Source organism: Squalius cephalus (assembly GCF_949319135.1).
Source record: "Squalius cephalus genome assembly, chromosome: 3".
Taxonomy (NCBI): domain Eukaryota; kingdom Metazoa; phylum Chordata; class Actinopteri; order Cypriniformes; family Leuciscidae; genus Squalius; species Squalius cephalus.
In genome coordinates, this window is record NC_137124.1 from 49,841,822 (window position 1) to 49,865,663 (window position 23,842).

Consider the following 23,842-nt stretch of genomic DNA (forward strand, 5'->3'; position numbering starts at 1 on the left):
AACCACGGCTTGTGTAGGCTACAGGATTTTGTGAACGTTTCTGTAGAATGACCCATATCATGGTTTAATGATAATTATTTTTACTAGAAAATACAAAAATACTGATTTAATTTATTTTAAATGTAGTCATAAAATGTTTAAAAGTCCCACTCACAGAAATAAAGGAGGTTTACTCACTGCATTTTGAAGTTTCATGTTGTCAACATTCTGCATGAACGCTTGTCTGGTTTGAAGAAGCTTATTGGCTGTCAAGGAGCATGTGATGTTCTGAAACTCTGCCTTCTGATTGGATGAATTAAACTCCAGGACGCCATCGACTGATTCACTGCAGAGCACAGAGCGCAGATCTCCCTCACCTGAGAGCGCAGGCAACTACACAACAGAGCAGCAAACAGTTAGGAGATCAAAACAAAACTCAGATGAACATCAGAGACACACCTGGAGGGTATTCCAGAAAGCAAGATTAATTTACATTAGCATATACCCTGGCCTGAACTCTCGGCTCATTAACCCAAACTATGCTTACTCGATTGTATGCAGGTTCCAAAACCGGGGTCTGGAGTAAGTTCATTCTGACATTTTTTTTACCAATTGCGAGTTATAAACTCGCAGTTGCATGTTATAATGTCAGACCTGTGAGATATAAACTCAAAATTCTGACTTTTTTCTCGCAATTGCGAGTTTATATCAGGCAAATCTGAGAAAAAAAAAGTCAGAATTCCGAGATGAAAACTTGCAATTAGGAGAAAAAAAAAGTCTGAATTGTGAGACAAAAAGTTAAGTTGCAATTACCTTTTTTTATTTTTTATTCTGAGGCAAAAACAAGTACTTATTTAATTAAATCGCAATAATAAGCGATTTAATTAAATGAGTAGGTTTTCAGCACTTTTATCAGTATTATGTCAAAATAAAAGCTTGAGGATTTGAATGTTTGAAAGTGAGACATTTAAGACTAATATAATATTAGTATTGTAATTTGCAGTGTGAAATAAATCATATTTTTAGGCCTTTAATTATCAAAGTTTCTTTTGTCATTTTACATGACAATTGTAATTTACAACAGCAATATTTTTATTTCTTAATTTTTATAATTAGAGTTAAAACATTGTCCTCTAATTATTTATTAGAGTTCAAATGACATGTGTTTGACATTTTACCGCCATGTGAATCTAGCTTTAACAACAAGCTTTATTGCTGAGGTAAAACACATGGCTTTGGTGTTGTGATTGAGTTCCTGTAGAAGCGTCTGGACTCTCGGCTGATTTTTCATTAAGGGATATTGGATCTCCTCCAGTCTGCACTAAAATATACAGCGTCTCTTTATCTTTCTGGCTCTCCATCTGTCTTTGTAGATGACGTACCTGGCCAAGCCGAACTTTCACCTTCATCAGGCTCGTGGCTGTTGTGCTTGGCACAGAAAGGCTGTTCGTCAGATATTCTGAAAACGTCTCGTTGGTTCTCAGCAAACTGCGAAGCGGAATGGACTGACCTAACAGAGAAATTGAACAGGGAATATTAACATATTGCTCTTACTGTAGCTTACATAGGTTTCATTCAGACAGACAGAAAATATACCATTTTTAAAATCTTATATATTTTTTGTAGTCTAAACAGCAAAAATAAATAAAGAAAAGTATTCATTTCTTTTTACATTTATCTTAGAAAATGTAACGTTTTCAAGTGGAGGTCGAGGTGTATTGCGGTGGGCGGCTATGCAAACGCTTCGGGTAAATTGAGGCCGTGATTGAAGGAGAGGATGTGGCTTATTAAACACGTGTTAGCCCGTTAAAGACTCATTTAGCTATAAGGCAACACGCTGTTTTGTCATCATGTAACTGCAAATTCCTCCCACACGCTCGCACAAAGACCATGAAAGCCAATTAGGCATATGAAAGCTTGTGTGTTTAGACATCAAGGGTGGATGGAGGTCTGACTGTGCCCTAGAGAGAGCTGCTGTAATTCTCATGAATGGGCGGTTGTGTTTGGGAACGTAAAAAAAAAAACTTGACCCGGCTAATATGTATAGAGCCGTGCTAATTAGCGGCCCAGCGCTCGAAGAGTATCAGACAGCAGCGCTGATTACAGAGGGCACGTCATTACACTCTGAATCTTATCTGCGTCTTTGTTGTCATCTCGACAATCCTCTTCAACACCAATCAGGTAGGTCGCAGACAGACCGGCTTACGCACAAACACGTGTGCGTGGATAAGCTCTATTCGAGAGAGATTGGAGTCGTCACCCCGCACCTTAATCATCTCCGGCTGCCATGGCGTCACCCTGCGCTCCCATTGGGCGCTTTATTCCACGCTCGCTCTGATTGGCCGCTTTTATCGGCGAGTCTCTGGCAGCGCTGTGAGTTAATTACTCTCTCTTAGATCTGCTGATGAATTTAATCTTGTATAATAGAAGTTCATGGCCCCAGAATGCAAATAGGCTTGCAGCGGTGACCACGTCCTGACAACACGGCCTATTTGCAAATGAGCTTCCTCAGAAATCTGAATATCATTAGACTAAACGGTATGAACAAACAACAGCAGAGCGGCAAGATATACGACCTGCACCTAACAACCAACAACTGCAGCTGTAAATTGCACAGTGCCTCTGTAGTCAATTCAAGTGCGCGTCCATTCTAATTCTGCACGTCATTGTGTAAGAACAGCAAGGGCAATAGTAGTTATAGTATAGATTTGAATGCCATTGCATTTGAGGATATCTTCATGCCAAGCCAAAAAATATAGATATTTTCATGCCAAAAAAGATATATAATTTGCATAAAAACAACAATAAAAACCAAACAAAAATAAAAATACAGCCGTTAAGATCACACAAGATGTTTTAAATTTACATATTATACAAACTCCAAAGCTTTTTCTGGTAAAATATTACTTAACAAGTCCTTAAAGGAACACGCCACCGGTTTTTGAAATAGGGGTTATTCACCGTCTCCCCTACATTTAGAAAAGTGGACAAACGCATTTTTGTCTCAGTGCATGCATTGTTTTAGGCCTCGTTTACACTGCAGGTGTTGATGCCCAATTCTGATTTGTTGCCTATATCTGATTTTTTTGACCGTCCGTTTACACGTTCTTTCAATTGTGACCATATCCGATTCATGTGTTTACACTTGCCATACTATCTGAAACATCACGCATGTTTAAAGGGTTAAATTATCTTGCACAGATGGACAAATGCAAAATATGATTGATGCTAGCTCTGCAATATATGTGAAGTTCGCCAAACATCACCATGATTATGAGGCGGAGGAGGACGAAAAGTGCTTTCTTTAAATGCAAATGTTTTTTGAGTATTTCATTTGTGAAGGTAAAGCATACTCACTATACTCCTAATTACAAGAAGAAGAAAAAACTGCTCTTAAACTGGGTGTGTGACAGGCTGTGGAATGGGGTTTGGTCGAGGAAAATTTTTCAGTCAAAAGATTTTTTTTTGCTTTAACTCCTATCGGCTGATAACGATCAGTGCCAGATCAATCGCACCCTTAATTTCAGCATTCTTGCCTTTTTAGCCTGCCTTTCTTTTTCAGCTGTCATGAGCAGCTGAAATGAATGTCTTATGATTGTGTTGCTGTCTTATTCTAAACAATTTGCTAAATTATGACCTCCTTTGTTTGCATATAATAATAGATTCTTTGCACACACAATCTTAGGCATAAAAAAATATCTTTTTTTTTATTTATTTATGATGTTATAGTGCTATTCAAATGTAATTTAGTTAAACTATTCAGCTTAACATGGTCAGTATGTGTAACCCTAATCAAAATAATGAAATACCAAATTTCATAATAAAATGTTTTATTTATTTATTATTAATGTTTTGCATTAAAGACTAAATCGAGTCTATCAAATAAAAATGAAATAAAATACGGTTAGGTGAAGTGTCCTGTTAATTTAATCAGCAGTAATCATTGCAGCCTGTGCATATCTCAGGACTGGTGGGAGCGTATTGTGGCGAGCTTTAACGAGAAGCAGTGGGTCCTAAATTTTAGGATGAGCAAGCCAACCTTTGATATGTTGTGTCAACGTTTGTCCACATTCCTCTCCTACGACGACACAAAGTTTCGTCATAGAACACATCTGATCTGTATCACGTCACATTTCACTGACAGTGTAAACGAGGCCTTAGTCTGGCAGTGCCGCCGCTAGCTTAGCATAATGAATGGAATCCTTTGTTGCCAGATAGCATGTTTGAGTAAAAGTGCTAAAAAAAAAAAAAAATTTACTTCTTGTGGCCTGTATACTCACAACGAGTACAAATAGCAAGGCAGATTAAGACTAGGTGATTTCCTAGGCAGATATTGACTTGGGACTATATTGGGGTGAAGCACAGGCGCAGCACTGCGACTTGGGTGCTACTCTACTTGCATTAAAAATCTAATTTTATTAAAAATAAAATAAAATAGATTTTGTTGCCTGAGATTGGTGGAAACAAACACACAGCTGAACTGGGATGTCTGAAGTGTTCATAACAGCAGTTCTACCTAGACAAAACTGTAAATCGATTTCTGATAATCTTGTTAAGAAAAATTGCCAGCAGGCAAATCTATGGAAGCTTGTTTACGCCACAGAATAAAACATTTTAAAACCCCTTAACGCCTACTGTCGCGAATTCGCAACAAACCCCTTCCACTCAGACTGCAGGCGAGATAGCGTGTGCTTTCCCCCAATGCCTGTTTGTGCACATTCGATACATACCTAGGAACCTTTTGCACGCACTGGTTTCTCGTAGGAGCGGTCGGAGTGGGAACTACATCCGGTTCACGGAAGCTAATATTTTGGTTTGCAAAATCCGCATATCAAGCGATATCAAGGGCGCAAATGTGGAGAAATTGCCCAAAATGAGTTAAGTTGTGCTAAGATAAAAATATGTACCAGCTTATTGATTGCTTCTATAGCTATGTTATTCATATAGACTTCATGTGACGAATATTTTTTACGTACTTTGTAGATTTCTGTTTGTAGCAAATTCGCGACATTCGTCCATAACGGCTGGATTGGGCTATAATGGCTACATATAACAATGCTGTATTTAGATGGTTTCAGCCAAAAAAATATCTATATATTTTTTTTTTTTCACAAAAAATAGCATGTTAGGTTATAACACTATAAGAATATATAATGTATGCACTGGAGAAACAAGGAAAGAGTTAAACAGAGTGTAACATGGAATGTATAAAAACTACTGTCAATGTTAGGGAGTAGGAGAGTGTTTTGTTTCTTGCTGTTGTCAAGATTCATTAATATGTCAATTAAAGTTTATAAGTTCTAAAAACTTTGTGCCATGAATAAAATCTACATACCTGAGATGGGAAAATGTGTTTTATTAATTTTACCATTTTGTAAAAAAAATTACCCTAAATGCCTGTTGTCGCTAATTTGCAACATACCTAAATTTATATCTATTCTATATGGTATAGACAAATTAACAATCTCAACTTAATTTAGCATCAGCTTGGAGCCAGAAACACACATAATAATTTTTTTTATTTAATTGTAAATAAATTCAGGCGTCAAGGGGAGATAATTGTGACTTTTTATCTCACAATTGCGAGTTTACATCAAAAAGTCTGATTTGCGAGATATGAACTCACAATTGCGTGCTATAAAGTCAGAATTTCAAGATATAAACTTGCAATTGTGAGAAATAAAGTAATAATTGAGAGATAGAAAGTTTTTTATTTTTTATTCTATGGTGGAAACAGTTTTCCATTCAAATCCACTGAGATTTTATTTAAAATAATATCAGCTTTAGAAAAGGAAACAGAGACATTTACCTCCAGCTGGGTTTGCATTCTGCAGGACGGACGCCCATTGGCCGATATCATCAGAGATCAGTTGAACGTTGCTGAAGAGGGCAGGATCTGCCAGGAGCGACTGAACTTCAATCAAAATCTTTGTTACTCTAAATAAAAGTAAGAAAGAAGTATAAGATGCAAACAGAGCCAAACAAAGTTGTGAGTGTGTGTGTGTGTGTGTGTGTCAGTCAGTGATGCGCGGGTCAATGTATAAACAACCCGCACCCGACCAACGTTTTCAACTAACCCGCCCGCAACTCGGACCGCAAAAAAAGAAAAAGAAAATATTGTACCCGACCCGCTTCCTAACCCGCATTTTTTAAAAGTAGTAAATGCTCATCGTAGCGTCATTGGGCCATGTAGGAACTAGGGGTCAATGAGCTCATAATTTGTACTAAAATAGTCTAAATGTTTAGTTTTAAAAACAATTTAAAAAAGCTGGCTATGTCTATTTTGATGTTTCTGCGCAAGTTCAGCAGACAGTGAGGTTCGGGTTTTTTTCTGATCAGAGCTCGTGAGCGGAGAGCGCATTTCTGAATATTCCGCTCCGCTCACTCATTCCGTAGGGTCGCTCGCTCAACCCAGAATGGCCTGCTGGTTCGAAAATATGTGGAATAAGGGCTGCCTCCGACTTATTTTTTTTTCCTAGTCGACTATAGTTGTTCATTTAAGCCATTCGTGGACAAATCGCCCCTTTATATTAATTTAATTACTTAAATAGGCTATAGCCTACAGGATAATAAGCGTTATGACCGCACGCATACAGATTGTCACAAAGAACCGGTTAAAGTAATGATTATGAATGTGTCTAAATTAGCAAGGAGACATTTAATTGTTTAGTAATAAACTGGTGTTTTCTGTGTCGCTGCAAAGATGAAGTTGACGATGCGGACTCCCCATGAACGCCAGAGAGAAATGCACATTTCATATGGATTACATAATCAGAGAGTAGCCTATTTATTTTGGTTTGAATATTTTCGTTTAATAGTAGACATTTCAAGCTTTCTGTAATATGTATCCTATATTTTTTCAAATCTGTGAGGCACAAGCTGAGTTTCGGTGCCCTCCAGTTCACGTGAAATGCAAGTGATCGTGCCGGCACCTTATTACATTGTCTGCTATATATTTGCTTCTTATTTATTAAATACGGGCAATTGATTGATAAAACATTGATCAAAATTAAGATACAATTTATACAAAACGAAAATCTTTTAAAAAGAGTTTTCTATAAAACAAAACTTAATGAAGTGTCAAAATCATGTTTTACCAAAAACAGCGCTGTTGCTAGGAGGGCGCCTAGCCCACCCACAATTGGTCTGGCCCATCCAAAACTGGAATCCTGGCTGGTCGTGCCAGTTTTGTGGCTATCTAATGTGTAAATAGCATTGCAAGAAGTACACATGACAAAGCCAGCACTTTGGTCATCATCTTTCATTATTTCGGCAAATGTCTCCCACACTTTGCTCTTTCTATTTGTGTATTTGCGGAGCTTCCACTCCCCAGTCTTCACCTTTTCTCTTGCCGCCTCCATCTCTACCTGCAGACTGAGCTTGTGCGTCATCTTCGCGCCAGTTATTCAGCCAATAAAGTATAGGCCTATGTATTTCATAGGTACTATATAAATTACAAAGATTTAATTAGCATCTTTATTTAAAACGACCCGACCGACCGCGACCCAAATATCATTAAAAATATTTTTGGATGACTCGGAACTGCGGGTGACCGCAGGCACCCGCTCATTTTGGATCAACCCACGCATCACTGGTGTGTGTATATACAGGTGCTGGTCATATAATTAGAATATCATCAAAAAGTTGATTTATTTCAGTAATTCCATTCAAAAAGTGAAACTTGTATATTATATAGACTCATTACATGCAAAGTGAGATATTTCAAGCCTTTATTTGTTATAATTTTGATGATTATGGCTTACAGCTTGTGAAAACCACAAAATCAAAATCTCAGAAAATTTGAATATTACATGAAATCACACAGTAATTACACAGTGATACCATGGTCATTGAACAAGGTTTTGGTTATTTTGGCAGTGTGGGCAGGTGCAAATCCTGCTGGAAAATGAAGTCAGCATCTCCATAAAGCTTGTCTGCTGAAGGAAGCATGAAGTGCTCTGGAAATGTCCTGGTAGACGGCTGCGTTGAGTGGACAGCACAGTGGACCAACACCAGCCGATAACGATAAACCAACACAGACTGTGGAAACTTCACACTGGACTTCAAGCATCTTGGGTTGTGTGCCTCTCCATTCTTCCTCCAGACTCTGGGACCTTGGTTTCCAAATGAGATGCAAAATTGGCTCTCATCAGAAAAGAGGACTTTGGTCCACTGTGCTTTATTAAATCCAGAGTCAACGCAGCCGTCTACCAGGACATTTTCAGAGCACTTCATGCTTCCTTCATTTTCCAGCAGGATTTGCACCTGCCCACACTGCCAAAAGATCCAAAACCTGGTTCAATGACCATGGTATCACTGTGTAATTACTGTGTGATTTCATGTAATATTCTAATTTTCTGGGATTTTGATTTTGTGGTTTTCACAAGCTGTAAGCCATAATCATCAAAATTATAACAAATAAAGGCTTGAGATATCTCACTTTGCATGTAATGAGTCTATATAATATAAAAGTTACACTTTTTTAACGGAATTACTGAAATAAATCAACTTTTTGATGATATTCTAATTATATGACCAGCACCTGTATATATATATATATATATATATATATATATATATATATATATATATATATATATATATATATATATATATATATATATATATATGCTTGAATAAATGAAGAATGAATAAAAAATTTTAAAGCAATTTAAAGAAATGTTTTGTTAACATTTGTTCACATTAGTTAATGCATTAACTTACATAAAGCCTATCTAATATATTAACTATGTATTTAACTAATGATAACAAATGAAACCTTATTGTAAAGTGTTTTCCAATATTATTATGGTTTATTATTAAAAGTATTGTTTTAAATTCCTTTAAATTCCTTCCTCTAAGTTGGGTCTGCATTCATTTGGGGATTCATTGTGTAAATCTATTCATGTTAAGAAAACAGAAAACGCTGCATTTGCATGAATAGTCATTTTGTTGTTCTGACACTCACGTGGAGTCGTTGAAGTTGTTCACCTGTCCGGGTGCTTCACCAGGTGTGGGATAACTGACACACGGGTTCTGTATGTTACACAACATGCCCTGTAGCCATGGCAACACACCTGCTGATGGGAGGGGCTTATTGGGGTAGTGGCCTGAGAAGAAGAAATTATTCACAATTCAATTAGTGTTTTCAGCTTTATGCATCCAACTTGTGGTTTAAGTAATTTTGGTATTTTCAAAATTTTCTAATTTTCACTCAAGAAGCTTACAGTATTTAGCTCTAATGTAACTAAATTAAATGAAAAGAAAATAATTTGCATTAGGTCCTTAACGGATCAAATTATTTTAACATTCCTGTGCTGCCATGATCTCACAAACCCACTAAACAAGTATTTTCTGTCAAGCTGTATCGCTGTTCTTCAAAACAATTTTACAAACTACAGCTGTCAATTTAACTTAGAAGGCCAGTATGCAGCTAATGAGCATATCACGTAGTTCATTCAGTTATCAAATGCAAACGTATGATTAATACCAATTTGCTTTCAACGTGATTCTCAGTAACTCCCACACATAAATACATTTATTTTATTAGAACATTTAGAAGATGTTTGGCGTAAAAAACATGCGCATACTGTTTGAGAGTGAGGATTCTGGGAATAACTGAAGTTGAGCAATACTTACACTGGCTTTTATAAACAGGCTGATTGGTCGATCTGACCGACACAAGAATGAAGAACAGAAACAGAGGCCAAATCAGCTCAACCACCAACCGCACCTGAGAGAGAGAGAGAGAGAGAGAGAGAGAGAGAGAGAGAGAGAGAGAGAGAGAGAGAGAGAGAGACTTTTCACAACATTGATCTCAATAGCAACACAATTCATCTCACATCGTCTGCCCTCCATTAGCTTCAGCTCGCTTGCCCTGAGCAGAGGTTGTGCTTTTATGCATCTTTGATTCTGTTACTGCACCTCATCAAACTGTCTGATGTATAACTTTCTCAATATGGAAAGCTCCAAACAATAGAATAAAAAGATTTAAAAAATAAAAAAAGTCTATCTATTTGCTCTGCTCTATTGTATTTGTGCTATTGCTTGGAGTTTGATTATTTGTTTTTATTTTTATTTTATTTTTATTTGACAGTACAGTCCTTTTTTTCCTTAACATAGCACATACCGAACTGTATCAAAACCGTGACCCTAAAATTGTGATACAAACTGCACCATGAGTCATTTGAACCGTTACACCCCTAAACCTTGCTGTGTTTACACTTGGCATTAACATGAGATCAACGTGATCTAACCAAGCTGATCAGATCATGAGTGCGTTTACACTTGTCAACAACAAGTGGCTTCTGAATCTAGTTAACTTATTGGATCTGTTTCCCACACAATATTTAAAATAAGTCTGTAATGGAAAAAATGCTGTTGCAAAGTTGACCTGAAGTGGCACGGTTTCTTTTAAAAAGTGTTTTCAGTCACTAAGATACACATTTCAAACCTCACAAAATGAGGTGGAAGATGTTGCAAATAATAGCCTACATTGCATATGTCGTGATCAAAATGGTAAAAAGAGAATTATGGGCCTAAAATCATTGGCAGATGTGATGTGATAATTGTGAATTCTTTACAGACAATGATTGGCTGAGCAACTTTTGGGTGCAAAAGCAAACTTACTGCATTCTGCTCTTCCTGCTCTTGATTGTCTCACAAAAAAAATACAGCTAAATGACGGTGTGGTGTGGGGTTTGTGGGGTTTGTGGGGTTTTGTGTGACGTCGACCTGTGACTGCCCATACGATGACTAGATTGTCTTTACATTGCACTTTTTGAATGCTTTATTTAGTGACATAAATCACACAAGTAAATACAAATTAACAACAACAACAGTAACAGTAAATTGTCAGTAAATTAATAAATAATAATACAAATAAATAAATAAATAAAAGAACACACATAAAAAAGATCACTACATTACACTGAGATCTGCTCATAATGCGTCCTCGAGTACCTCTGTACCAGGACACACAAGTCATAACATTGCGATCACAAACACACTTGTTTTTTTAGTGTGTATGTGGACAACCTCCGGATACAGGTCGCATGTTAACGGCAGGTGTAAAACGAGCCCTATGACCCACACAATCTGAGTTTCAGCTCACAGCATCCAACTGGTACCATTACATTTCTGTGATAGTGGTTTTAGTAGTTATACTAATATATATATATATATGTGTGTGTGTGTGTGTGTGTGTGTGTGTGTGTGTGTGTGTGTGTGTGTTGACAGAGCTACTTGTGGTCCCGGCCAACCCAACACTTCATCACAACTTCACCATTCAGCTAGTCTCGTCATCCATAACTTCATCAAGGTCAGCCAGGAACCTTGGAGTAATAGTTGATGATCAATTGAACTTCACACAGACCACATTGCTAGCACTGCCCGGTCATGTAGATTTTCCTTGCACAACATTAGGAGGATCAGGCCCTTCCTATCAGAGCATGCTACACAACTCCTTGTCCAAGCACTTGTTCTATCCAGATTGGACTATTGTAATGCTCTCCTGGCTGGTCTCCCAGCTTGCTCTGTAAAAACCTCTGCAACTGATCCAGAATGCTGCAGCCAGAGTGGTTTTTACCAAGCCAAAGAGAGCACATGTCACAAAATTGCACTGGTTGCCAGTTGCCGCTTGCATCAAATTCAAGTGTCATCTCAAAGAGGCACAAAATCTCTTTCTCTGACCTTTACCTTGACTGTTCCCTGCTGGTGGAATGATCTGGCTAACTCAACCAGAGCTGCTGAGTCCATGGCCATTTTCAAGAAACGGCAGAATACACATCTTTTGATCACTTGATCCATTAATACTAACACTTTATCTTCTATTCTATATCTATTATCTTTATAAAAAAATGTTTAAAAGTACACATACTGCGTTAGATTAAACTGGGAAGGGTCATAGCACTTGCATATTGTTGTCCTATTGTTAGTTTAACTGCTTCTATTGTTCTCATTTGTAAGTCGCTTTGGATAAAATCGTCTGCTAAATGAATAAATGTAAATGTAAATGTAATAGCCTATATCCCTCTATGGTACGGTGTTGCCTCCAGGCCACATAGTCTATTTTAGTTTATTTTTAATAAAATGAGACACCCATTTATTGCTCAAAATGATCTGAGGAAAGAACTCAAATACTAATCAATGAAAGCACAAAAAAAAAAGTGGTCACGTGACCCACAGGGGTCCATTTTGTGTCTTGTTTCAGCACATGTGTACTGGTCACATGGCTCCATATTTTCCCCATTGAAAAGGAGAATTTTGCACTAATTTGCATCCAGTTAATCACCCACAAAAAAATAAGAGTCACCTTCACTAAAGAAGTATTTTCAAGAACTTTACATTATATATCATCAAATGTTTTAGAGGACATGACAAAAAAACTGTGTGTTGCCTTAAGGCATCATTGTACCACAATGGAATCGCATAAGGCCATACCAGGCATACTTGGAATACAAATATATCATATTTGTAAGGAAAAGAGTTTGAATTATCTAAATATATTTGCATTTTTGCATGATTTTGTAATGCACTTAAGAATAAGAATAGTTATTCACATACTATATATCTGCATATATTATGATCTGCACACTTTCTATAGCACCTTAAAAAGGTATAAAACACAACGGCCAGTTGATGAGGGTGAGGATGAGGTGTCATACTGTGATGAGGAAGATGAGGTCATAGTGACATAGTGAGGGTGAGAGTGAAGATGGAGATGAGGATGAAGATGGATATGTTAACTTGATATGATAACTTGATGAAATGATGGTTTGGTAATACTTGTGTTCCACTATGGTACAATGTTGCCTGAGAGCAACAGCTGGATATGAAATGTTACTTTTTATTAAATATGAAATTTGTAATTCATTAAAAACTGGACAAATGTGTTTGTTCAAGTGTCTGGTTAAAGACATTGATGTTTTCAATATTTGTTTTCTTTTTTTCTCCGTGAAAATGTCAAATGTTTCAATTTGTCTGTTGTCAAAAACTTTTCAAAATTAAATAAATTAGAAAATTAATGAAAATGTTTATTGATATTGTTATAGTGTCCAATTATATATATATATAAAGAATTCCATTTATATCACATTGCATACCATAGAGGGATATATATATATATATATATACTCAAAAGTAGTCTACAAACACAATGCTGATTTGGGGAGAAAGAATTCTTACATGTTTCAAATCAGCCTCTTTTAATTTCCCAAATGCTAAAACAGTGCAGCTGCATGTGTGTGAGAGTGTGTTGTGAAAGGACTTTGCAGAGTTCTGAATAGGAAAGTGTGTTATGTGACTGTCCGCTACATTATTTATACTGTAGAAGTCTGCAGGCGGAATGAGAAAGAATACTAGATCACATCAGATAGTGTGTGTCCATGTGTATTGGTTCAAGAGAGAGAATTACAAATAAGGGCTCTCTCTCTCTCTCTCTCTCTCTCTCTCTCTCTCTCTCTCTCTCTCTCTCTCTCTCTCTCTCTCTCTCTCTCTGTGTGTGTGTGCGTTTAGTAGGTGTGTGTTTACCTCAAAGTTCAAAAAAATACCCTTGAGAATTCTGAATTTTTTTAGCAAAATGGTCTGGCCTGCGTTTCCATAAAGCATTGTAAGCGTAAGTTGATCGTAGAAACCACTGGTGGTAATTGTTATACGATCAACTTAGGCTTACAATGTTTTTGGAAAACGCCGCCTAGAACCTTTTATTCTGATGAATGGCAAAGCCGTGGATCAGTTGCGCACTGCAAACGCAGCATTATGTGAAAGCACATGAGCAAACGGAGTATGTGTGAACCTGGCGTAACGCTATTGCAAGCATACAACAGTTTAATAGGCTATATGAGAAGTTAATATTGAGTTAATATGTAAGTTAATATGATAACCTACATATTGCCAGTTGTTTTTAGTCACTTATTTTGTCTGCTCCTCCAACGCAAATAGTCCAGCCATTGCAACACAGATCAACATATTCAGTTTCCTGAATCAATCAGGTGAATAATGCTGGGTACACACTAAAATCTTTTTATAATCTTATAGGATTTTAGAATCTTAACTGTTAAATCTTAACAGATTTTCAACCAGAGTCATATCTTGTCAAAAAAAAAAAAAAAAAAAAAGATTAACTATTGTATTTCTTTGGTTATACAAATCTTCAATATGCCTATAATAAAACCATGGTTCATTTTTGGTCTCTCTCTCTCGTTAAGTCCGTGAGACCGTAGGGTGTCCCATTTGTCATTTTAGGGGTCAGAAGGGTGACCGCTATGCGGTCAATTTGCACCCTCGATGCGCACTTTTGCCGAGCCCGCACTGATGCAAGCTCCGCAGCAGACTTCTTCCCGACAGTCAAAGCGACATGTCACGAAAGTGCGGACTGCGTGTGCTTAGGTGCTACACATGCAGATTGATACACCTTATGTGGACGTCCCATATTAAGCGTAATGGTTTTTATACTGAGCTAATTACATTTTCTAGCTCCTTTCCCTAACCTGCCCACCTAACCTGCCCAACACAGAAAACTTTCTGCATTTTTACATTTGAATAAATATGGGTCATCATAATGTAGGTCAAACCAGACAGACAGACAGACAGACACACACACACACACACACACACACACACACACACACACACACACACACACATCTATTCTGTTGCTATTTGGTTAGCTACCTGGCACATCCATTGCAAAAGCCATTTCTGACCAACTCTTCTCCTTGTAAAGTCTATTGTGGTATGTTTTACATGACAAGTTGTATAAACACTCGTGCTGTTGTTGCCACAAATCGACAAGCTGATCCTCCATCTCTGCTGTCCGAATCCATTGGCTGCGTTCCAGTCCAAAATTGTCATGCCCTTCACTCGCTAACTTCCCTCTGTCTCGTTCACTGAGATAGGTCTGACTGCAGAACCGCAGAACCATACGTTATGGCAGTGTGAGGACGACAGCACCAGCCTAACAGTCTGATGCCGGAACCGCATACCATACATATCCACCTTACATATACCATACCTAAACCTACCCATCTCCACCCCCTGACCCCTAAACCCACCCCTAAACCTACCCATCTCCACCCCCTGATCCCTAAACCCACCCCTAAACCTACCCATCTCCACCCCCTGATCCCTAAACCCACCCCTAAACCTACCCATCTCCACCCCCTGATCCCTAAACCTACCCATCTCCACCCCTTAGATGCTTTTACCCCGCCCATTTCCGGCATCAGACTGTTAGGCTGGCGCTGTCATCCTCACACTGCTATGACGTATGGTTCTGCAGTTCTGCAGTTGGTTAATATTGCGTTCACTCGGATGTACGTCATTGCTTACGTTGCATGAGTGCCCACTACTGGCAGAACCTTTGTGGTATATGGAGCTGCCTGAAGTACATATGAAGTGTACATATGAAGTAGACTCGCTCCCTCGGTCAAAATCGAAAGAGCGAGGGTCTGTCCATATAAACTTCCCTCGTCCACGTCACATAGTGGAACGCACTTCAAAATGGCGGCAGGGATTCCCCCGAGGGGAAGTGCTTAGGGAAGTTCACAAGTGCGTGTCTAAAAGTGGACTGGAATGCAGCCCTGGTCCTGCGCCGTTTGTTATGCTTCCGTCTTCTCTCAGCTTGCTTTTTGATTGGATATTGTTTCGTTTCACGTAATAATCCTCAGGGTCCCCCCCACACATTAGGATTTCTGATCGTAAATATTCAACATGTTGAATAATTACGATTTGCGATCGGGGTGGCTCCGATGTTCTTCCGAGCAGATTCAGTCACTCTCAACACACCTCACATTAAGGGAAAATCTGATAAAATAATCTGTAGAACCATCAAGATAATCGGGACATTACCTAGGATTGTCAGAAGGGGAGAAATCGGCCCAAAATCAGCACGATTATCTTGTGGTGTGTACCCAGCATAAGCAATTCAAACGACTCACTCATATAGCGCCACCTGCTGGAATGGAGATAAAAATCTGCAGAAAGAATCCCAACCACAAATACTGCCTTCACGCGCTATCGGAAATTTCCTACTTCCCTTTTCCGAAGTTAAGATTATATGCTGTTGCATTCAAGTGCTTTGTTGTCGGAAAGAAAAGAATCATGGAGGACACCCCATGGCCTATACCATAAAGCCGGTTTAGGTGGATAGCCAGGTATGTTTCAGTTTAGTTTGTGCCAACCCTGCGTTTTTGACAGCAGATTTGAGGCCTGGAACTAGCTGTTGCATTATTTCAATAATAGACCTTCTTTATTATTCTCAATATTGTGCCCTCTGTCTTTTGCTTGTTCAGAGTGCAATTGGAGTTTACAGAAGTTTGTCATAGCACACAAACACTGTACATACAATATTGTATGCACATTGAACTGAACTGAATCAACACTGAACTGACTTGAGCTGAATGACACTATTGGCTTGTTAGAGCTGCTTTACAGCAACAGCATTTGTTCCTATTGAAGCTTTGAAACAATCTGTATTGTAAGTACTGTACTGTACGTGCTACAGAAATAGAGGTGACTTGACTGTGCATATTCAGTATATATTTACAAAATAAACAAAAAATGCAAAGGTCAAAAATGTATTTGTTTCTCAAAACACTGAGTTTTGATTTCTAAGTTATCTATTTATGTGTTTTCACCATAGACTGTAAAAAATAGGGACAAAGCGTCTGTGACGTCACCCATTGACTTTCTGAAGAACGGGTTTGAAGCCGTTTATGGGGGGTATGGGCGGCGCCATCTTGGGAAATCTTGGGAAATCCTAACCCCGCCCACCTTCTGACACAGCGCGCGTCACTCAGCTCACTGTGCTACTCCGGTCATCTTTGTGTATATTTTAGGCAACGAAATATGTTATAAAACACCATACTAACTCTTTTCGTTTTCATTTAAAGAAATCTTAAACATTATAGCCACACAAATGTGGTTCAGGCAACGCGTATTGATTATATTCACTGCACATAACGTTTGCCTATTTATAAAAAAACAAAATATAAAACACAAACCTGCCTCTTTTCGTTTTAAATATAATATAAAAATATTAAACATTTTAATATGGTCCAGGCAATATGTGCATTTGTACTAAACAACAGATTTTGCAGTAAACAACATTATAGATCATCTTCGTTGTATTAAAATTTAAAATGACAAAACTCAACCCAGTCTCTTTTTGTTAAATTTCAGTTTTATCAATATTAGCCATTATAAAAGTATAAGTAAAAGGTATAAGAAGCTATACAAATAAAGCAAACAATTCAGTCAAACATACAAAGTCAGCGCTCTAGTCTAACCATACATCGGTAAAGTTAAATACTTATAAAGTTATGAAACTTCCCCTCAGCCAAAACGATTGGCCAGGGAACAAGTTATAGATTCACAAAACCAAAAATCGCCCATTAGATATACACAAGACGAATTATACCTCATGTTTAACCACTACAGAGACGCCAGGGTCAGCGGCGAACGACTAGCCGAGGAAAAGCTGTTGCAGGCGGGGTAAGTTACATGCGCCGAGCGCCCGGTCATCATCGCTGGATCTCACAACTGGATAAAATTTTCATAAATCTTTAAATAAACCACAGATTTGAGCTTTAAACAACTACATTCTCGACTGAAAAACTCTTAAAACTACATTTCATGATACAGAAACAGTAGTATTATATTTCAAATGTGTTAAAAAATGGCGCTTCTTATGTTGTCATTCTCCAGTTGGCGCAGTCTAAGCTGTCAATCAAGCTGTCAATCAAAGTTAACCACGCCCTTATTTGTCATACATTTTATATCTAAATACTATCTAAACTAACGAGTTAGAAAAAAATTCACTACCCTCGCCGTTGTCAGGCACTCGGAACCTATCGAAAAATACAATAAAAGTCCATGGGACCAACCTGTAAAAACATTAATTTATGCTGTGAAAACGGACATTTTAACATGGGGGCTATGGAGATTTGCTCCCTTTTGGGACCTTCCCCTAGCGGATTTTCGATGTATTGCAGTTTTTCGCACTTCCGGGTAGGCTTCATTTTTCAGATGAGAATGTTGCCCCTTGGTTTTCACTCATGATTGTTGGGTGTAGGTTAAGGGAAATGACTGTGGTATTTAAATGGCAGTGTTTTCTAAATCAAACACAAGAGCTTTTAGTTTTGAATGATGTGTCTAATGTAGAGAACTGTGTTTAGCATTTTGCAAAAAGTTTGTTTTACAAATGCAAAGTACCATTTGTAGTGTAAGCATTTTTAAAAAACTGTAATGTGAGTTTGAAAGTTTGAATGTCTGCAAATGAAGTGGTTCAAGTTGAAGTTGAACGAATTACTTACTGTAAGTAAATGATGTTTAATATTTAGGGGGTTGGATCCAACTCGACCCAGACTGTCTGAGGAATAACAATAAAGTGCTGCATTGAAATTAACTGGTTTGCAAACTCTGTGTCAATCAATTTGACCAAATAAATAGAATAAATTAAAAAGAATCACTGTGTGAATCACTGAATCACAATCCAGTGCAGGGGTTGGTTGTGTGTGTGTTATTTTCACATCCTTATCTAAGAGGAAAAATAATATATATAATCCTTTCACATTTTTGCCGCCCTCCTCTTTTGTTCTAGGACTTAGGAGCAAAAATAGAGGAGAGGAATACAAAGATGGATAAAGAGATACTCCTCTACTTTATCTGAGATATAGTCACTCAATGACTGTCTGCTGGAGGATTTACCTCAGTTATCAAAGGGAAAATCCAGCTGAAGATGACAAGCTCTCCCTCTCTGGTAAGATGACCTGCTCATGACTCAGCGTATACTGTAAGGGCTCAGTGATTCTATTAAAGGGTTAGTTTAACTTGCCGGCCCAGAAAGTTAGTAAAGACAATGTTTAAAATAGTCCAAGTGACTACACTGGCTCAACCATAAGTTTATCAAGCGACAAGAATAGTTTTTGTGTGCAAAACCCCCCCAAAAATAACAACTTTATTCAACTATTTGTTTTCTTCTGCGTGGGCCTCTGAGTGAGTTCACGTAGTGTAACAGCGCAGCCAGCATCACACGCATCACACACACATCACACACATGACCAGCGTCGGCCAATAGTGAGCCTACGTTTTGACGTACAACCCAGAAGCGCTGCACTGTTACACTACGTGAACTTGTTATTTTTGTTTGTTTTTTCGCACAAAAAGTATTCCCGTCGCTTTATAAACTTATGGTGGAGCCACTGTAGTCACTTGGACTATTTTAAACATTGTCTTTACTAAATTCTGGGCAGGCAAGTTTCAACAAAGAAGCCTATGGAGGAGTGAGACAGCTCTCAGATTTAATAACAAATATCTTAATTTGTGTTCCGAAGATGAACGAAAGTCTTACGGGGTTGGAACAACATGAGGATGAGTAATTACTGACAGAATTTTCACTTTTGGGTGAACTAACCCTTTAAACCCTCTTGTGTTCAAGAACCCACTTGAACTGTAAGGGCTCAGTGATTCAATTAAACCTTCTTGTGTTCAAGATCCCACTTGATTGCCCCTTTTTCATCAGCAAGATGCTTTCTGTGCATTTTGGGGGGACAAACTGGCTCCACACTGACCTGTTTTTTCTTGTAGTATAGGAGCCACCAACGTTAGAGCAGGGGAATAATATCCTCACCACATGAGGGGATTAGACCAACAAAAACTCGGTATGGAAAGACTAAGTTTAACTTTAACTTTATGCAAACAAGCACATGCGATGTGGCAACTACCAGTGCAAGTCGAGATTAGTGTAGCACGAGATTTCTACAAAATGATTGAAAATTGTCAGTTTTATTAGTGCATTGATAATCATTTATCTTGTTCATGAATAATATGCTATGATTTATATTCAAACAATTCCACCGAATATTTGTATACACTGTAAGAAAAAGTCTGAAGAAAACCGATAGATCCAGAGTTTTTTTTTTTTGCCAGGACATTATAACTATGGAAGCTTGTTTCTGCCACAGAATAAAAAAATAAAAAAGGTATTTGTGACTTTTTATCTCACAATCCTGACTTTTTTTCTCACAATTGCGAGTTTACATCAGAAATGCATGATATAAAGTCGCCATTGCAAGTTATAAAGTCAGAATTGCGTGATATAAAGTCGCAATTGTGTGTTATAAAGTCAGAATTGTAATGATATAAACTGGCAATTGTGAGATAAAAAGTCACAAATACCTTTTAAAATGTTTTATTCTTTGGCGAAAATAAGCTTTCATAGATAACACACAATGCAATGCGTTATTCAAAATATGGGTAAAACATCTGTGAAAAATCAATACGGAACGTTTTTTTTTACTTCAGTGAAATGTACTATATTTTATTTCGATAATGTTTTTTATTTAAGATTTTGTATTATTAGGGGATTTTATGGTACAAAAGTATATTTATGGAATAGTTATGATCCATTTATTACGGTTGTTTATAAGTTTGTAAACAAACTTCCCATTTTTGACTGTGAACAGTACAAGTGTCACTGTTTTTTTTTTCAGGACCATTTAATCTTTTTGAATCATGTCCATGATTTTGTGAAAATGTAAAATTGTTCAGATAAAAATGACCGAACAGCACCAGAGGGTTAAAAATATTTTCTAAAGAGCGTCACATTAAAATATTATTTGTTGTTTTAAATATACTGTATTTTATCACAGAGGATATCATTTCAATGCTGTTTTCTTATTGTTTGTAAAATAGTAAAATAAGAGAATAGTTCAGTCTCATATTTAAGCAATGCATCCTGTTTATAATGATTTTCAAGCAAGTAACAAGAGAATGAATGAATCACCAGTTGGCTCCCCAAATGATGTATTCGTGTATTAAAATTTGCATACCTTTTATTGTAGGTTTAATGCATTTTTATGGCAATTATGTTGCATTTAGTTTGGATTTATATAACAAAATTGGAGAGCGATATCACAGCTCTGATTAAAGTGCTCTCTACCGCTGAACTGACTTCATGTGCTCGGAAATGCAAATTCTGAACATTTATTTTCCATCAAAACTTTGATGTTGTGAAGTTTGGCTCAGGATCAGATGAAGTCTGAAGTTACTGTACGCAGTGAGTTGCTCTGTCTGCCAGTCAACTGTGTGAGTCAATTTAAACGAGACCCAGAAACAGAGTTTGGCAACATGACAAGATTCTCAACTAAATAATCTGTAAGATCTCTGTTTTCGCTAGAAACTGCACAATGGAAGACTGTTTGAACAACAGCATGATGTGTTCACTGCTGTAAACAGTAGCACAACACAGACATACAGATGTAATCTCTGTTCCTAAACCGAGTGAACTGCACTGCTGTCTACTAAACAGTTGCCTTCTAAAGCAGCATCCAACTGCCACCGAAGCCTCATAAATGACTGATTTGAAAGGTTCTACATCGCCAGTGGCTCTTTAAATGACAGCTTTGTTTTTGTCACTGAAAAGTATTGAGGTTGCAAAAAGTGGTGATTTACTTTCTTTAAAAGTGAGCAGTGCAACAACAAAGCTATTGAGCATGAACAAGTCTCACTGCATTTATTTGATCAATAATAGAGTAAAATAATTATATTGTTTTTATATTATTACAATATAATTCTGTTAATATTATTACAATTCAAAATATGAATTGTTTTCTATGTGAATATAGAAAACTTATATTGTAAAATGTAATTTATTCCTGTGATGAAAAGCTGAATTTTCAGCATCATTACTTCAATCTTCAGAAATCAATCTAATATGCTGATTTACTGCTCAAGAAACATTTATTATTATTGTCGATGTTTTCTAAGATAATTTGATGAATAGAAAGTTCAAAAGAACAGCATTTATTTAAAATATTAATATTTTGCAACATTATAAATGTCTTTCATGTCACTTATGATTCATGTGTCCTTGCTGAATAAAAGTATTAATATCTTTAAAAAGCAAAAAAAAAAAAAACATAAATGTATCCTGACTAACCCTCCAATTTTTTTTTGGTACGCATGTTTTTTTTGTTTTATTATTAAATTTCAAATACATTTATTACAACTCCTTTGACAGATTCAGCAAGTCGTTTCCATGAAGTATTCATCAGATTGATTCAAACTGGTAGTTAAGTCTATTTGAATGATTCATTAAAAGCACCAGTCATTTGTTTGCATTTGTGTTGGTGTTGTTTGCATGCAGCCCACAACTGAACAGAAAGACTTGACTGAATAGCTATCCGATTATGAAAAGGCTAAATGTCAATGCCATCCAAGACACAATGTTAATGTAATCAAAGCAGCTGCACTTACAGGGTTATTTAGCCTACACACAAACTGTGACTGTGCTTCTTAGAAAATTCACCTGTTATGTTTCATGCAATCATTTATATTGGTTTGTTTAATGGCATGAGGGTGAAAAATGAATGACTCAATTTTCAGTTTTGAGTGAACTATCCAGATTTACATGGCTATTGTCTCTGTTTTCCTCTTCACCTGCAGTCACCAGGCTCCATTAGTTTGAGCATGTCTCATTAGAAACGCATTAGACAGGTGAACATATAATGACAGGTGAAGAGTTAATGACACGGGTCTGGGGAATTGGTTAAAGGGATAGTTGCCCCAAAAATGAAAATTCTGTCATCATTTACTATTAGGGCTGTGTCGACATTAAAATATGAAGGATATTTCTCGTCGAGGTGAAAAGATGTCTCGTGATTTGGTGTGAGGGTGAAGTTAGGATAGAATATGCCACCGTATTTACATTACACCTCCACTGTCATTTTGCTTTTTATAGATATAAAAAAACATTTAATTCAGTTGGATAACGGTCACTTCAATTCCATCAAGGTCATCCAACACAAGCTGCAGTCAGAGTTTGCTGATCAAATGACGAGATGACTGACAACCATGGCAGATGATTTTTTTTGCACAACAGAACCTCGTCGGACAAATGTCTTATCTTGTAGAATGCGTGCTCAGCATCGCCACTCCCTATTTACACTTTATGCGCGATCACAAAAGCGAAAGTAAAACGTAAGCGAGCGTTCAAACGCGATTTCAATACCATTTTGAAAGCGGCTCCCTGGTGAAAATGTTTTATTTCTGGGTGAACTATACCTGTAAGCTCACTAGTTTCCATGCTAAACTTCCTAATAAGACATAAACCTCAGTGATCTCTTTTATCTAACTCGTTCATATTTCTGCTTTTTCGACACATTAATTGCTTTGTTTTCGACAGGCTGCTCTTTGATGCACATAGATGTCTCTCTATATTTATGTCTCTCTCTTGTAATTGCAGATCATCAGAGAGACCATTAGAGCTGCACAAGTGTTCCAACGGAGGCCGTTTTCAAATCAAGTCTCCGCCCACCCGGAGCAGCTCACTGAGCGCCGGCTCTTGACATGAGTGAGGCCACTTAAAGGGGGGGTGAATTGCTGTTTCATGCATACTGAGTTTTTTACACTGTTAAAGAGTTGGATTCCCATGCTAAACATGGACAAAGTTTCAAAAGTTAAGTTGTACGTTTGAAGGAGTATTTTTGTTCCAAAAATACTCCTTCCGGTTTGTCACAAGTTTCGGAAAGTTTTTTTCGAGTATACATACAACCGGCACATCCGGGAACTTAACTGTAAATTCCGTAACCGCCCCTTTTTAGGGGAAAACAAACCAGACTTCCCATAGACTTCAATACAAAATAGCGGCACAAAACAACGTCCGTACACAGCCGGCAGACGTGTATAACTTCAGAAATCACTTAGATGAAATATGTCGAGTAATTATATGTTCACCCTGCCTTCCATAGAGCGTGAACGATACGTTTATAAACTTAATTTGGGCAACTTAAAAACATGTCCCTACCAGCGTCAAATTGGTCTAACAACCGCAGTGGCCAGAAGTGTCTTACCCGGACATACT

The 23,842-nt window shown here is 37.4% G+C and overlaps 1 protein-coding gene and 1 long non-coding RNA gene across 2 annotated transcripts in view; one reads left to right on the forward strand and one right to left on the reverse strand.

The window, feature by feature from the left end:
• Positions 1-23,842, reverse strand: part of LOC307155611 (phospholipid-transporting ATPase ABCA1) — a 208,836-nt gene that overhangs the window by 179,676 nt on the left and 5,318 nt on the right. Inside the window, exons 2-6 of the mRNA XM_079866407.1 lie at positions 9,619-9,712; positions 8,948-9,089; positions 5,789-5,916; positions 1,362-1,489; positions 178-372 (exon numbers count right to left, since the gene is read on the reverse strand). Of these exons, the coding sequence (XP_079722533.1) occupies positions 178-372; positions 1,362-1,489; positions 5,789-5,916; positions 8,948-9,089; positions 9,619-9,712 (687 nt within the window). The remainder of the gene's footprint in view (positions 1-177; positions 373-1,361; positions 1,490-5,788; positions 5,917-8,947; positions 9,090-9,618; positions 9,713-23,842) is intronic.
• On the forward strand, positions 2,318-9,712 carry LOC307155627. Its single transcript, XR_013820545.1, has 3 exons — positions 2,318-2,352; positions 5,814-5,926; positions 9,637-9,712. It is a non-coding gene; the product is annotated as an uncharacterized lncRNA (long non-coding RNA).